Consider the following 15,829-nt stretch of genomic DNA (forward strand, 5'->3'; position numbering starts at 1 on the left):
CAGAAGCATCCCTTTGGATATTTCAGAAGAATAGAAGGTCAAAGGCATCTTTGAAAACTCCACTCAGATATCTGGTTAGAAACAAAGGGTTTCTTCAGAGGTCATGGTCTCTGGACCACGAACATCATCAACTGCCACTAAAACCATTTTAAACACAGCCACATGGAATGTCTCTTGGTGTGATTTATACTCTGCAGCTATAAAAGCGGAGAGAGCCATAGGAAGTGGCTTAGTCAAATCAAGGCACTTGCCGTGTTCCGGAAGATGTAACAGTCGGGTAACTCACGGGAATGAATCGTCTGCAGGTCAATGCCTTTAAGGTGAAAGGAGATTTCAACTTGTAAGAGCCTGAACAAAACATATCAAAAGGTGTAAAATGTCACACTTTTACTCGTCCACCCTCCTTCCCCCTCCCTCAGCTCTTGGGAAATGAGACTTGAAATCTTGTTTACCGATAGAATTCCAGACTGAAGAACGGGGACTGCATCCAGTCCTGAGGGTCCTTGTCAAGTGTCTGAAGGTCCAAATTAGTGCAGTCTAGGGAAAGGCCAGGACAAACAAGGGCAGCGTCAGACAGGCATCGGTTGCTAAAACTAGTGTACAGAAGTGCCATGTGAAGCAGGCTACTTAGAAAGTTTCAAAATACCTCCCCAGACAATATTTACTAATTACCAGAGAATGAATAGTGACCTTTCCGTGGAGAACCTGGCAGACCCCACACTACCCCAGTGACCAAAGTTAACATCAGTCATGAGATAAATAGGCTGTGCCTCCCACCATGGTGCCAAGGATGCAGCGGTTACGGTTATGTGCTATTCCTGCCCCAAGTCATTGCCTCAACCCAGTCCTGAGCAAACAAACTCCCAAAGTGCAGGACAGTCCATTCTTTAAAAATGTTAAGAGATTGTGTTGAGGGCCACAGCCAAGTCGGGATGACGCATGGCATTTTTGCCAGAAGTAGTGGTTGAGAGGTGAGCGAGCCTTTAAGATGATGACTTTTGAGTTCTCCCGGAGTTCCCGTTGAGTTCCAGTTGAGCTCTCCCAGGGATTCCTGAAGAGTTCCCATTGGTTGGGGAAGTACCGGAGGAGGGATTTCCGGTTGGTGGTTCCTGGAGGAGCCGCGTGGCGTTCAGGAGAGTTCCCAGGGAGTGTGTGTGGAGTGTGCTGGTGGAGTTCAGAAATAAAGTTTGTTCCTGCTTCAGTGGCTCGTGATTTGTGCCCACCCAGACTGCAGCAAGATTGGATGCAGTGGTACATGCCTGTGATCCTAGTGGCTCAGGAAGCTGAGGCAGGAGGATTGAAAGTTCAAAGCCAGCCTCAGCAACTTAGTGAGACCCTGTCTCCAAATAAAAATAATAATAATACTAAAATGGGCTGAGGGTATAGCTCAATGGTTAAGTACCCATGGGTTCATCCCTGGTATCAAAATTTAAAAAATCAAAAATGTCAAGATCATGCCAGGCATGATGGTGCACACCTGTAATTCCAGCAACTTGGCAGGCTGAGGTAGAAATATTGCAAGTTCAAGGCCAGCATTAGCAACTCAATGAGACCCTGTCTTTTTAAACATTTTTAAAAAGAGAGTGGGGTAGGGCGTAGCTCAGTGGTAAAGTACCAAGGGTTCAATCCCCAGTACACAAAAAAGAGCCAAGATCATAAAAGAAAAACAAATCCAAGCAAATTTCTTTTGCTCTGGATTTTAAAAAAACTAAAGACATAATAGCACAAGGCAAGATATGATCTGGATGGGATCCCAGGAGTAGGGAACAGTTTCTCTACAGCTATAAAGATCGTTAAGATAATTGATGAGTTGAGAATAGAGTTTGTGTATTATGGTATTGCATCAGTGTTAATTCTTCACTTTGAGCACTATACAGGGATCACGTAGAATGTTCTTGTTTGGGGAAAAATGCGCACTGAAGTATTTTTAAGCAAAGAAACAGCATATCTATGCCTTCAGGAAAAATAATTATACATACAAAGAAAAAGTAAATAAGATAAGACATTAGTATTTGGGAAATCCGGATGAAGAGAACACAGGATATCTTTGTGATGTTCTGTAACTTTTCTGTCAGGTCTGACACTTTCTTCATAATTAAAAAGAGAAGGAAAAGGAGCCCAGGTTGCATGCAAGTAAGAATAAATTATCAGCTATAAACTATAGAAGAATAATCCCAAAAGCCTCCCATAAAAATTAGTCTCATTATCATGGAGCCCAACACCCTTGTGTTAGAGGTTAGTAAAGCCAAGAGGTCTAGAGGTGAGCACCTGTCAAGGTGACCTGGTAACAGAACTGGTGGAGGCCAGCCTGGCCGAATCCCCCAGCTATGGCTGTGCCTTCTGTGCTGTCTTTGACAAGGAGAAGTCAGGACCTACTATAGGCCATCCTCGCAGGTGATTTGAATTACCTCCCTGGCTGGGCGAGAGGCACTTAGGCACATCTTTGTGTCCAGAGCTTTCCCCACCCTTCTCAGGTCCAAGGGCTTGTCTGTGTGGAGGTGTATCTGTCCATTACCCCTGAAGACCCAGTCGTCACACCTGACCTTGGGACACTGCCACCCCCTTCATCTTCATTGGATGGGATTTTCCCCAGAATTTTTTGTTCCCCAATAAAAGCCCACTCCCTGGCATGTTCTCTCTCTCTCTCTCGCTGGCCTCTTCAGTAAACCTCACTACCCTAATAGGTAGCTGGAGGCTGGAGGTAGGAACTGGTTTAAAGGTAATTAGATTCTGTCTCTTTAATTCAAACTCCCTTGGGATTTCTCCCGTAGCTGAACCTTCATTTATGAAGCCTGTGCTGGCTGCGGGCTAAACTACAGTGCCTGGCACCAGCAGGTCCTCCAGCATCTTGTATACTCAATGGTTCATTCTTTCAGAATGGCATCCCAGGATTTCAGCTCCTTATTTGTTTCCTTATCCCTCTAACTGGAGCACAAGGTCTTTGAGAGCAAGAGCACAATCATATTGCATCCCCAAACACTTGCAGCCTACCAGACAACCGGCACTTAAAAGATGTCTCAATATGTGGTTCACACTGCTTTTTATAAAAATCAGACATCCTGAGCCAAACATGGGACACAGAGCTGAAGAGATAATGTGCTAGGGCTGTATATTCTCTCATTTAATGCATCTTTCCATTTAAACCTTAAAGCAACCTTGTGAGATGGGCACTGTTGCTGCCATTTTACAAGTGAACAAACCAAAGCACAGAGCAGTCAAGAATCTCCTTAAGGTCACACAACTGGCTGGTGTCTATCCAAAATTTAAATCTACCTGCTCTTGGTTCCAGGTTAGGAGCCCTGCGGAAGCTGACCTCTGAACATGTGTTTTAGAAGAGCATCAAAGATCCAGGCTCCCCACCTGACTCTTCATTTATTCAGTAAATATTTGCTGAAAGCCAAGCACTGTGCTAGGTACTGGAGGTAAGCAATAAAAGGACAGATGTGGCCTCCGTGGAGCTTACCTCCTAGTAGGGGAGGTAAATGGTGATTTTAATATATATATATATATATATACACACACACAAAAAAAAAATAATAGCTCAAGGTGTGAGAAGATAGTGAAGACAAAGTGATGTGAATAACTTGGTTGGGTGGCCCTAGTCAAGGACACATGGTCACATAATGACTCTAGAGGAGCTAAAGGTGTTTGAACTGAAACTTTTCGCTGAAGGAGGAAGAACCACCCATGCACAGATCCAGGGGGAGTACTGTGCATGGGAAGCCAGCAAGCAGTAAGGACTCCAGGCAAGAAAGAGCCTGGTTCATTCCTCAAACAGAAAAGACACTGAACAGAGAACTGAGGACAGGGTTATGAGGAGCTTGGTGCAACAGGTAGGCAGCCAGCTCCCATAGGGACACAGATTTTATTCTCAACGGAATGGGGAGCCACTTTGAAGCCAAAAAATGATATGACCCAATTTATATTTTTTTTAAAAAGACCACTCTGGTTGCATGGGGGCTGGGCAGGGAAGGGAGAAGACCAGAACCAGGAGAACAATCTAGGAGCAAGGAGCAGCATGGATCAGAGTGGTGATTGTAGAAAGAAAGAAATCAACACATTCAAGCAAGGGGCTTGAGCAACTGGGAATATGATAGTGTAAAACAAAAATGCTGTTATCATTTTCCAAGATGGGGAAGACTGAGAAAGGAACAGCTAGGGCCAGGGGTGAGTGGGGAGATGGGGAGGTCTGAAGCCTTTTGTTTTAGACACAGATTTGAAATTCCTTCCAGACATCACAGTGAGGTTGTCAAGCAGCCAGCTGAACATATGAACAGTCTGGAGTGCAGAGGGAACTCAGGTGAGAGGTGTAGGTCTGGGTGCCCCAGAGAAAGGGCATGACTTCTTAGAGACAGAGGAGTGTCACCTGCCATGAGGTGAGGCTTTAACTGTGGCCTCCCCTTGCACTCCTTTGTGACACAGGGGAGAGGATTGCAGGAAAGAGATGCAAGGAACATGGAAGAGGGGAGGCCAGAAGACAGTGTCCTGCTCTGTCACGGGAGGCACCAGCAGTGAGATAGTGGGTAGGGAATGGAGGAGGTTAGGGACAATTCACAGTTAACAGGATTCAGGTGGGAAAAGACAGGCAAGTGTTCTGACAGCTTTTGTGAGGAAGTGATAGGGTGGACTGCCAAAGCCAATGTCTCGGCTTGGCACCAGAATCACGAGCCACCACACACCTTTGTAGGTTCAAACAGCAATTCTTAATTCCCGCTCTCACACCGCCTCCACACAGGTCCAGGGGCAATCGTGTTCTGCCGTCTCCCGCACAATTCACCTACTCCACGAGGCTATCTCCAAATCCCATTTTAATCTCACGAGAACTCAACGGGAACAAGCAGCAGGAACACCCTAATCCCAGCAATAATCTTCAACCGCCAACTTCCCTAAAACCCATTATCTTAAACTGGCAACGCCTTAAACTCAAGGAGCCGGTTACTTCCTCAAACCTGATCAGCTCTAAACCCAGATCCGCCTTGGTCCTTGAGCAAGGTCACCTTATTAAAGCATGCATGCAATGTCCCATGAATGTCCTCTAAGCAGCATGGGGTACGCTTGGCAAGGAAATTTCGATGCGTCATTCCTACTTGGTAATGGCCCTCAGCAGTGGACAAAGGTATCTATGCTACATGCTGAAGTCACTGAAGATGGGAGGTGCAGATGGAATACAGAAAATAAAGTGAAGTCACTCAAAAGGTAGGTCTGTGTGAAGTTAAAGATGTTTAGTTGGAAAACATTGAACCTGAGTCTCAGAAATGCAATGTGCATAAATCACAGGGATCTTGTTGGGATGCACACTTGGCTCAGGAGCTCGAGGGTGGGGCCTGAAGTTCTAAACAAGCTTCCACTAGGGATGCTCATGTTGCTGTATATGAGTAGTAAAGACCTATTGCCACTATGATTGCATGACTTTGGCTTAGTTGCCTAGCTTAAAGGAGTAGCAGTTTTCTCCACTGTGAAAGGAAGGCCACGCTGTTGATAATTAAGGTGCTTCTAACTCTAAGATGAATTTTAAAATATCAATTAAATCAATCTGAATGAATGATTACATTCTGAAAGAAATAATGTGTTCAAGACAGATGTGCAAGACATGGTCCTGGGTCTTTTTCTTCTGTATTTCATTCACTGTAAGATGTATACTATTTTGCTTTAAACATCTCTAAATCAGCTGGATGTTTTTAAAGTGATAGCATCTTAGATTCATGGAAATAGGACAGAATTTTGTCAGTTAATTTTATACTATTTGTAAAATTTGCCTTCTAAAAGTCTGCTTAACTGTTCAAATCCAGCATTGCTTTGTAGTTATGAGCTACACATTATCCCAACTCATTTTCAGAACTCTGAAATCTGGTGACCTTACACTACAGTCATTGCCACTGAGGTCACCAGCACCTGATGGCAACAAGACAGATTTAAAAAAAAAAAAAATGGCAAATGTCCCAAGTAAAATATCAAACCTCCAGCAGAACATAGCACAACAGCCTCACTGCTCAAATGAATCTTATTTACAGAGCAGAATACTTTGGCCAATGAAATAACAGCCCTCTTAGAAGGAGCACAGGTGAGACACATTCTTAAAGCAGACAGGAAAATAATGAAGCAATCATCATGACTCATGTGGAGAGAAGAACATGAGCAATTGCACTACAGATGCACTACAGAAACTAAAACTGCACTAAAAAAAAAAAGTGCAAGTTTTTAGTGAAGTTTTTTAGTGCAACTGTAGTGCACTACTGAAAATAAAATATCATATAGGGTGAGCATCCCTGATCCAAAAATCCAAAATCTGAAATGCTCCAAAATCTGAAACATTTTGAGCATGGACCTGATACAAGTAAAAATTTCCACAGTTGACCTCACTTGATGGGTAACAGTCAAAATGAAGGCATACTAATAATGCTGTATAAAATTACCTTCTGGCTCTAAGATGTGTAGCATGCCATGTTTAGACTTTGACCCACAAGTATCTTTTTCATTATGTAGATGAAAAATCCAAAAGAATCTGGAATCTGGAACACTTCTATTCTCAAGCATTATGGATAAGGAATACTTGACCTGTACTAAAATAATAGCCACTTAAATATTGGGGGGAGGGGGAATCTCTTTTTTATAGGATTCCTAATAATTCTTTCAATAAAGCTGAACTGGAAAGCTACCATTCTAGAGGCAGAAATGGGAGGGATATAGCCATCAATATTAATTAAGGGAAAACTTGGCTTGATCTACACAGCCAACTACAACTAAATAGGAAAACCACCAGGAAAGCTGGGTGTACAGGCCAATGTCTACATTCAGCACAAAGAAGGATGATTCTCAATAGTAAAGGAAATGCAGAATGTATGAGCAGCTAACCTAGAACAGCTTCCATCAATTCACCTACTTAAACTCTCACATCACACGGCCAAAGTCAAATGCAATTCCTATTTGTATCATCTGCAGGCTTCCTCCACTATGTCCAAAAAGGGTTTAAAATCAAATAGCAAGTATTTTTTAAAGTCTTTATACCTTTTTGATAGGTTGCAAGATTCTCTTTGACAAGTTTTAATTGTTAAGTCAAAGAATACAATTAACCTACTTAAACAATCTCTCTAAACATAGTCAAATTAAAAACCAACCTCTCTCCTTTAGTAAAAAAAAAAATCCATATTCTTGCAGAAAGGAAACGAACAAAGGCACTATTGTCTAATCATATAAATAAATCCTGCTTTGCAGCCCTGCCCATCCTACCTAGCCAGTGATATTGACTTTGGCCACATTTCTTTAACCAATTTTCCAAGAAAAGTCAATTGAGAAAAACAGCATCTGAATCACTGAACAACAGCTGTATGGTGCAGCCACTTTTATTCACACATTTTCCAAAGGGTGAATGACTTGTAGCTTACTTGAAGCAGAACTTTGAGGGGTTTTGTCATTCAATCAGGGTGATAGGACAAGCCATTAGTCTACCTGTGAGTCCTCCTACCTCAGATACAGGAATCACCTACAGGGAGGGCACAGCTGGGCACCCAACTAAAACATTCAGAGGAATCAAGATTAGCCCTTTGTAGATGGGCTACCAGATCGGTCTCAGGTGAGGCAGTGCTTCCAGAGCCATAAGACAACATTGGCTACAGAACCAAACAACATCCTCTAAAAGGTCTCTGAGAGCAACCTTGGAGCCATGCAGCACCTGGACCCCAGATGATATGGCTTAGGCTTCTTCTTCCCAAGTCAAAATTCTGGAAGACATTTACTCACATAGATTCTAAAGAGGCAGACTGAGTTAAAACCAGTGTCTTGCAGGAGTGTTCTCCTCTTGTGTTACCAAGGCACCTTAAAATCAGGTTGTAGGACATACGGTCAGATTAACTGTGTGAACACCCCATTTAAAAAAAAAAAAACTTCCAAATTTAAACTGATATTAAGACCACTACTCCGTATCGTTAGTATGAGGATGGCCTTAGGCTTGAGCCTAAGCAACTCTATTTTAAAAACTCCAGTTTGAAACCTGCAGTCTCACCAGGCACTTCCAACAAAGCCCTCCAGTATGCCATAAACAAGTTACTTCCCCTCAATCTGATAAACAGAGTGAAGCCTTTGGCAGGCTATCCTCACCTGATAAGAGGGAAAAGTGAGAAGATCAGGGTGAAGACTACCAGACCAGATGTATCTGACCCCAGGGTAAATGATGTCATGGAGAAATCTGGTGGTAGCTGATAAGGATTGAAAGGGGGGTCAAAAGCCCCCAAATTTAGTATAAATAATAGAGCTGATGAACAGGGATTCAGCCAGCTGAAGCAAGTATGCACTCAAGCTAGAGAGCCTGATGAAGACCTGACATCTCATCACTTGTCACCGTTTCCTGAGCCTCTGCATGATCCTCACAGCTCTCAAACTCTACCCACCTCGTCTGGACCTTGGTGAGAGCCGCCACTTCTCCTTCTCCACCCTCTCCTCAACCAGTCTCCACTCCATGCCAGGAAAAGCCTGCCTTGGTTCCAGACCTGATCACCGTGGTCTGAGTGAGTGTGCATCTGCTGGACATAAAGCCTAAGGCTTAAGACTTCTGAACTTAGCATGCAGAGGGAATGTCTGTCATTAGCCTGTCATGATTAAGTGTGTTTTGCAGTGCTTAGAATTAATCTAGAATTGTTTGCTGTGAATTGATTTTGTCTATTGTAGTGCTTGGCATTAAGGATTGTCATTTTCTTGATTAAGAACCTATAGAGTGAAATTGTACTGAGTAATTTGAGTGAATAAAGCACTGAAAGGGGCAAAGTGCACGGACATTCTTTATCTCTCCCCTCGACTGCATATGTCGCAATTTTACCCCCTTGACAGTAACTTGAGGAGCCATAATGGAATAATCTTTGCAACCCCAGTACAAGCCACTGTGAACACCGTGGGCACAGTGGCCATTCAGAAGTTTGTGTTGAATGAATGACAAAGTTCTGGGTCAAACATTTTGCATTCACACATTACATATGGTATTCTTTTACGTTCCTAACAGAGTGGTGCACAACCGTTCTACTTAGCTGTTAACGTTTTGTCAAGCAATCTCCTAAAAGAGAAAGTTTGTAATCACAATTCACCTTTAAAGAGCACTTACATACTTTGTAGGTAGTAAAAACAAGTATGCAAGGCATTTTTGCTTACATTATTTCATTTGATACATACAGACTTTTTTTTTCAAAATCTAATCACTCCCTAATGGGGAAAAAAAAACCTACACAAAATGAATACTTATGCATTTATTCCCAAACTAACAATTTTGAGAGACACCAAAGAGATCCACAGATGCTATCCCTATCCCATTACCAGAGCCACAGTTTCCTGAGCCAAAGCTTCTGCAGGCTCATGCCAGAATAGGTTCACTCTCAAACGAGGACTTTGCTCTCACCACAGAAGACAACCAAGGCACATAATGAAATCATCGCTGTGTTACCTGTCTCAATGTCGCTGTCAATGTTCAGGGTCTCGTTAGAAGAAGGCATGGTCCCTTTCTTGTAATGCTGCTTACAGATTTTTAAGCCAATTATGTTGTCTTCATTTTCTCCATAGTCAAGGGTCGCCAGGGAAATGTTCTTTAGACGATGATACTATTTTTAAAAATAGTTAAATAATAGTTCAAAAACACATATGAGCTTTTTAAAGTTTGGTCAGAAGTCACAGCCTATGGAATGCAGTTTTAGCCACTTTTTATTGTTTATATCCTGCCCCCTCAGTAGCACTTTCCAATTTTAAATAACACAAAGTCATTTTCTCAGGCTGCAAAGGAACGAACTACCCCACAGAACTCTAAACTAAAGCACACCCGCTCACAGCTGGCTCCCATCTCCCTCAGAGCCCAAGACAGGGTCCTGCTGATCTCTCAGAACTTACTGCCTACAATGGTCCCCGTGCTCCATGCCACAAGGTCACAACCAGGGAGCTCCTGGAGCTTGCCAAACACACTTCTGCCTCTGGTTTTTGCTGTTCCCTCCACCTGGAACCTCAGGTAACTACCTAGCTCATGCCGTCAGGTCCTGACTCAAATATCACCACCTCAGTCAGGCATTCCCTTACCAAGCCAATGAAAATTGCAAGCATAGATCAAAACCTTACATTGTACCCCCAAAAATGTTATATATATATATATAAAAATTAAAATTAAATTTTAAAAAATGCAAGCATTGGGCTGGAGATATAGCTCAGTGGTAGAGTGCTTGCCTCACATGCACAAGGCCCTGGGTTCAATCCCCAGCACCCCCCCACACACACACACACACTGCAAGCATCCATCCCATGCCAAACACATTCCTCCTGTCCTATTCCATAGGAGTGATCACTCTCAGAGAAGCTACAGCTTACATTAACACAACTAATACCAGCTTACACTAACACAATTTTGCTCTCTGCACTAACAGGACTTCACTAGCTCCCATCTTCACAAATATCATTTTACTATTCTAGGAAACTTTTACCTAGGAACACAAAAGTTGTTGCAAATAATTATATTGTTCAGGAATATCCAAAAGACTCATATAGGTGGCTAAACAATTTGAAGATTTAGTCTGATAATAATTCCAAGACTTTTTGAGACTATTTCCCTGACCCTTGTCTTGCTAGATCCACCAACCGTAAACAGTTATAGCATGATCCTTACCCAATTCTAATCGAGGATGCCCACATTAAAGGACTCTGATTGTACCCGAGGCATGGTTTGGACTGTACAAAGTGGCATCTTCCTTACTGCTGTAGCAAGGATCTCAGCTTTGCTTATCAGCATGTTTTGGGATAGTGATCTTAGGGAGCTGGCATTTGATACTATACATTTTATTTTGTTTCATTTGTCTGGCTCTTCCCTTTACAAAGGGCAGGGATTTTGTTTGATTCACTGATATATCTCCAATGTCTGGAATAGTACTGGCTAACACTAGGGACTCAAATGTTTATTGAATGAATGAATGAAAAAGAAAAGACCAATTTCTCTCCCCTACATTCTCTCCTCAGGTCCACCAGTCTGCTGTCTCATACCCGTCCAGATACAACTGTTATATTCCATGTTCTTAAGATTTGGATAGAATTACTAGTGCTAAGACATCAAAATTGAGACCAACAAAGACTCTTCTTAGTTTCAAGTCTTCATCAAGGCTTCTGAGGTGATAAATGTCTTGGTTATTTGATCTAAAGTAATCTTCCCAAAGTAGTGAGTATGAAAAAAATAAATTAAAAAAACAAATCTTAGAGAAGAGGTCAAATAGGCAAACTTTACTATGTGGTTCCAAAAATAGTTATAAACATTTTTTCCAGCAAATTATTCAAAATTTATATGAGGATATTTGAATGTTTATATTATTTTTGTTTGCTTGCTAAGACAACAAGATCAAATATATATGTATATTTATATATACTTGATCTTTTTTTTTCTTTTGGTTCCAGATATTGAACCCAGGAGTGTTTAACCCCTAAACCACATCCCCAGCCCTTTCTATTTTTCACTTTGGGACAGGGTCTCACTAAGCAGCTTAGGACCTCACAAAATTGCTGAGGCTAGCCTTGAACTTGTGATCCTCCTGCCTTAGCCTCCCAAGCTACTGGGATTGCCAGATATGCACCACCATGCCCGGCTCAAGAAAGTATATTCTTAAAGTATAGGTCAACATATTCTTAAAGAACAGATCATTCACAACAAGTACTTGCCTGATGAATAACAAAAAAGATGCTCTCATAGGCGTCCTTTTGAGTATATACACTGCAACTGTAGTCATCTTCATCTATTCCAGAATATCCTTTCAAAAACAAGTGCTTAAAAGCAACAGTGTTATCTTCTTTGAAAGCAACCACCAATTGGTTACCTAAACCAAAACGAACAAGCTGGAAAAGAAAATCAAATAGGAATATGAACTTGACAATTTTCCAAGGAAAGAAAATGTCTTCTGATCATTCACCTTCTGCTCAAACCCTATAAGAAAAATCATCTCAATTCCTTGCTTCATACCAATAGCAACAATGTCAAAATACAAGTGCCCCCAAAGAATAACTTCACTGAGTTACATCAGCAATTCTAAGTAGCATTAAGATTGTGTTGGAGCTCAGACAAAAAACAATCCCCAAGCATGGTGCTTTGACAGGCTGAGTACCTTGAACTTCAGCAGCAGCCCAAGCACAAAGGTCTTCCTGACCTTCTCTCCCCTCCCTACCTCTCCTGAAACACAGGAAGGGCCTTTCTCTGAAGTACCTTTACCTAAAAGTTCCTCCAGTAGGAAGTAATTGCCATGAATCCCATCACTATAAGCTCATTAAACAGGAAAGATTAATTCAAAGGAAAGAGGACTAGAGTTAACACCATAGTCAGAGTCCAGAGAAACTTTGTCCCAGGCTATTGTCTGTTCTTCAGGCCCATTTATCCCTCCCCCCCCCCAAAAAAAACACCAAAAAACAAAAACAAAAAACATTTACTTACTGCACTACTCTGAGTTCTCCAGAGAAACCGATCCAAAAGAATGAGGGGGTCTATTAGATTGGCTCCCATGGTCAGAAGTTAATTTGCCCCACAGCAGCTGACTAGGGGGCCAGGGAAAGCAGGCAGCTGCTCAATCAAAGAAGCAGGAAGTCTCAGAAGGAGGGAGAAAGGCCAATGGGGTCCCAGTGTGAGGCCAAAAGCCTGAAAACCCTGAGAGCCACGGGTGCTGGTCCATATTCAAAGGCTGATGAACTGGAGGCTGATGTACCGCACAACAGGGGGAGAAAAATGGCATCCAGTAGAGAAGGGATGAATGCAGGAGAGAAAGCTTCTCTCCAATTTTTTGTTCCATCCAGGCCCCCAGCTTAGTGGATGGTACTGCCCTCATTAAGGGCAGGTCTTTCCCACTCAATTTGCTGACCCACATGCCAATCTTCTCTGGAAATACCTTCACAGACACACCCAGAAGTATGCTTTATCAGTTTTTAGGTATCCCTCAACCAGTCAGGTTGACAACCAAAATTAACCATTGTCCTTACTCCCTCTTTAAAATGGCATGTATTCTCTCTTCCCACTTCGCTCTTCCCTGTGAAGAAGGGTATATCAACTTCTAAATTTTGTTGGGTGATCTCCCCGAGCATATAATAAATGAGTGGGGTTTTTTTCCTCTTGTTAATCCATCTCCTGTCAGTTTATCTTAGTTGACACAAATACTAAACTTTCAGAGAACAGAGAGGAAATTTCCTTTGCCCCTACAATTGAAAGAAATTCATTCCCAACCCTACTGGCTTGTGTGTGTGTGTGTGTGTGTGTGTGTGTGTGTGTGTGAGAGAGAGAGAGAGAGAGAGAGAGAGAGAGAGAGAGAGAGATACTGAAAGTTGAACCCAGGGCCTCTACCACTGAGCTACATCTTCATCATTTTTTAATTCTTTATTTAGAGATAGGGTCTTACTAAGTTGCCCAAGCTGGTCTCAAACTTGAAATCCCCCTGCCTCAGCCTCCTGAGTCACTGGGATTATAGGCATGTACCACCATGCTCTGACCCTACTGGCTTTTAAAAAAGAAAGAATTCATATCAGCTAAGTCTGAATACTTTTTTCCTATATTTGGGTTTTAAATTAATTGTTTTCATAAGTGATTAGTTGGCAAAGCAATAATGTATGTTTTATAATGTAATATACTTAGAAATTGTGGCTTTTAAGAATGCCTTTGAGAAGTTATCAGTATAAATATTTACTCCAGATAGGGTGCAACAATTGTTCAAAGAATTCAATTAATCCAGTTCTGCAAAAATTCTTATACAGCATTTACAACTAAGACTTTGCCCAACAAGATCTACAGTATCAAAGTTCATAAAAGAGCTGGGGCTCTTTTATAAGCTGGGGCACACTGTAATCCCAGCAACTCAGGAGGCTAAGGCAGGAAGATTGAAAGTTCAAGGCCAGAAGCCTTAGAAACTTAGTGAAGCCCTAGGAATTTAGCAAAACCTTGTTTCAATAAATAAATTAATTAATTTAAATGGCTGAGGGTGTAGCTCAGTGGTAAAGCACCCCTGGGTTCAATCCTCTGTACCATTAAACAAATAAAAATTTAAAAGTTCCCAAAAGCATAACAGGGCTCAGTTTACCTATATGATGTCAAACCCATTCATTGTCACCAAGCACCCACCTGCTCCTGATAAAACATCTACTTGCTTTCCCTTCCATTGTATCTAATACAAGATTAGGCACCCAAGGGCTCTCCTCACCAAGAGTGAAAGTTTTCTGCCTAGAACCCAATAAATAGGGAAAATTAGCCAATACCAAAGGTTTACAAAAAACTAAGAAACCACACAAACAGCCATATACACACAGGTGCACATTATCAGGTGTATTCTCTCTCTCTCTCTCTCTCTCTCTCTCTCTCTCTCTCTCTCTCTCTCTCTCTCTCTCGCGCGCGCACACACACACACACACACACACACACACACACATGTGTGTGCAGGCACACTTACACTCTCTCGTGTATGCCCTCACCTCTCACACCTTCTGTGTATTCTAATTCATATTCTCTCTCTCTCTCTCTCTCTCTCTTTCTCTCTCTCTCTCACAGACACACACACACACACACACAGTAACATTTTTGCTGAAGTTAAACCTCCAAAAGCCTGTGCCACACACTTTTTCCCACTTCCCTGTTTCATAAAACAATGAGACTCTAGAAGTTTTCCTCAAGGCCTTACCCAGCCTTGTCAGAACATTTTGAGAATGTGTGAAATTAGCAAGTTTAATTAGATGACCCATATAGTTCTGGCATTTCTTGCCATCCCATCACTCAATATAATAAAACTATACAATAATACATAAAATATTAATTATGAAAAATTCAGATGAAATTAATGTTAATTTGCACAAGCAAATTAGCACAAGGGTGTTTTTTTAGTAGTTCTTATTTCAGCTTTTACATTTTGACAGCAAAAATGCATTCCTGTCCCACCATCTAGATCTTAAGGTTTGCTAATTAAATTAAATTTAATTAATTAATTATTACAAATAATATTGACAGGCTGGAAATATAGCTCAGTTGGTGCTTACCTTTCTTGCACAAGGCCCTGGGTTCAATCCCCAGCACCATAAATAGATAGATCGATCGATCTGACTATTTTCCAGCAATTATATGCCAGACATTGTATTAACTGCTCTACAGGAATTTTCTTACTTACCACTGTAACTAACCATGAATATGTTACCACTATTATCTGCATTTTACATAAGTATAAACTGATACCTAGCCTCATTAAATTTCCCCAACCCACTTAACTAGACTGGAAGCCAGGTCTAATTCCAAAACCATCTTTATGATGCTGCATGAACAATTTCCTTCTGATAGAAAAAAAATTTTTATCTTTGGGACATTTCTTATAAAAAAAACAATTTAAGTGCTGGCATTTCATAATTAGGAAAGGCAGCTATTGCTTGAGAATGTACATAGATGACACTCTAGAGCATTTCAATTTCACCATGTCACATTCCTGAAATACCAACTCCAAGGATTGAGCAATTGCAAAAAACACAGCTATTCTAAGAAGAACATCAGATAAGACATCCCACATCATTCCACCTGTGCTGAAAATCAAGCAAGCTAAGGTTAAAAGTTCTTTCAAGCATGTGACACCTGTCAGTGGCACCTATAGGAGAGACAAGGAAAGGTCATGTTGCTTTTTGAAAGTTAAAAAGTAAACCAAAGAACCAGCACACACAATTGATTCAAGATGTTAGAAGGGGATACCATTGCATCCTCCAAACCCTCCTACCTCACCTATAGCACCATTATTCAATCAAAGTTTACCAACTGCTTCCTTTCTAACTAGCTCAATACCATGTGGATGTGGGCAGGGTCAACCCTCATGGTGTTAAATAATAGCAC

The 15,829-nt window shown here is 41.5% G+C and overlaps 1 protein-coding gene across 4 annotated transcripts in view; it reads right to left on the reverse strand.

Moving 5' to 3' along the window:
* Positions 1-15,829, reverse strand: part of Mcoln2 (mucolipin TRP cation channel 2) — a 62,031-nt gene that overhangs the window by 21,955 nt on the left and 24,247 nt on the right. For all 4 annotated transcript variants that reach the window (XR_013427874.1, XR_013427875.1, XM_078026625.1 and 1 more), the window contains exons 3-6: positions 11,662-11,835; positions 9,425-9,578; positions 453-537; positions 252-348 (exon numbers count right to left, since the gene is read on the reverse strand). Coding sequence is in view for 2 of the 4 variants with exons in the window: in XM_078026625.1 (XP_077882751.1) it covers positions 252-348; positions 453-537; positions 9,425-9,578; positions 11,662-11,835 (510 nt within the window). In the remaining 2 variants the exon portion in view is untranslated. The remainder of the gene's footprint in view (positions 1-251; positions 349-452; positions 538-9,424; positions 9,579-11,661; positions 11,836-15,829) is intronic.

This window comes from Ictidomys tridecemlineatus, chromosome 11, assembly GCF_052094955.1.
Source record: "Ictidomys tridecemlineatus isolate mIctTri1 chromosome 11, mIctTri1.hap1, whole genome shotgun sequence".
Classification (NCBI taxonomy): Eukaryota; Metazoa; Chordata; class Mammalia; order Rodentia; family Sciuridae; genus Ictidomys; species Ictidomys tridecemlineatus.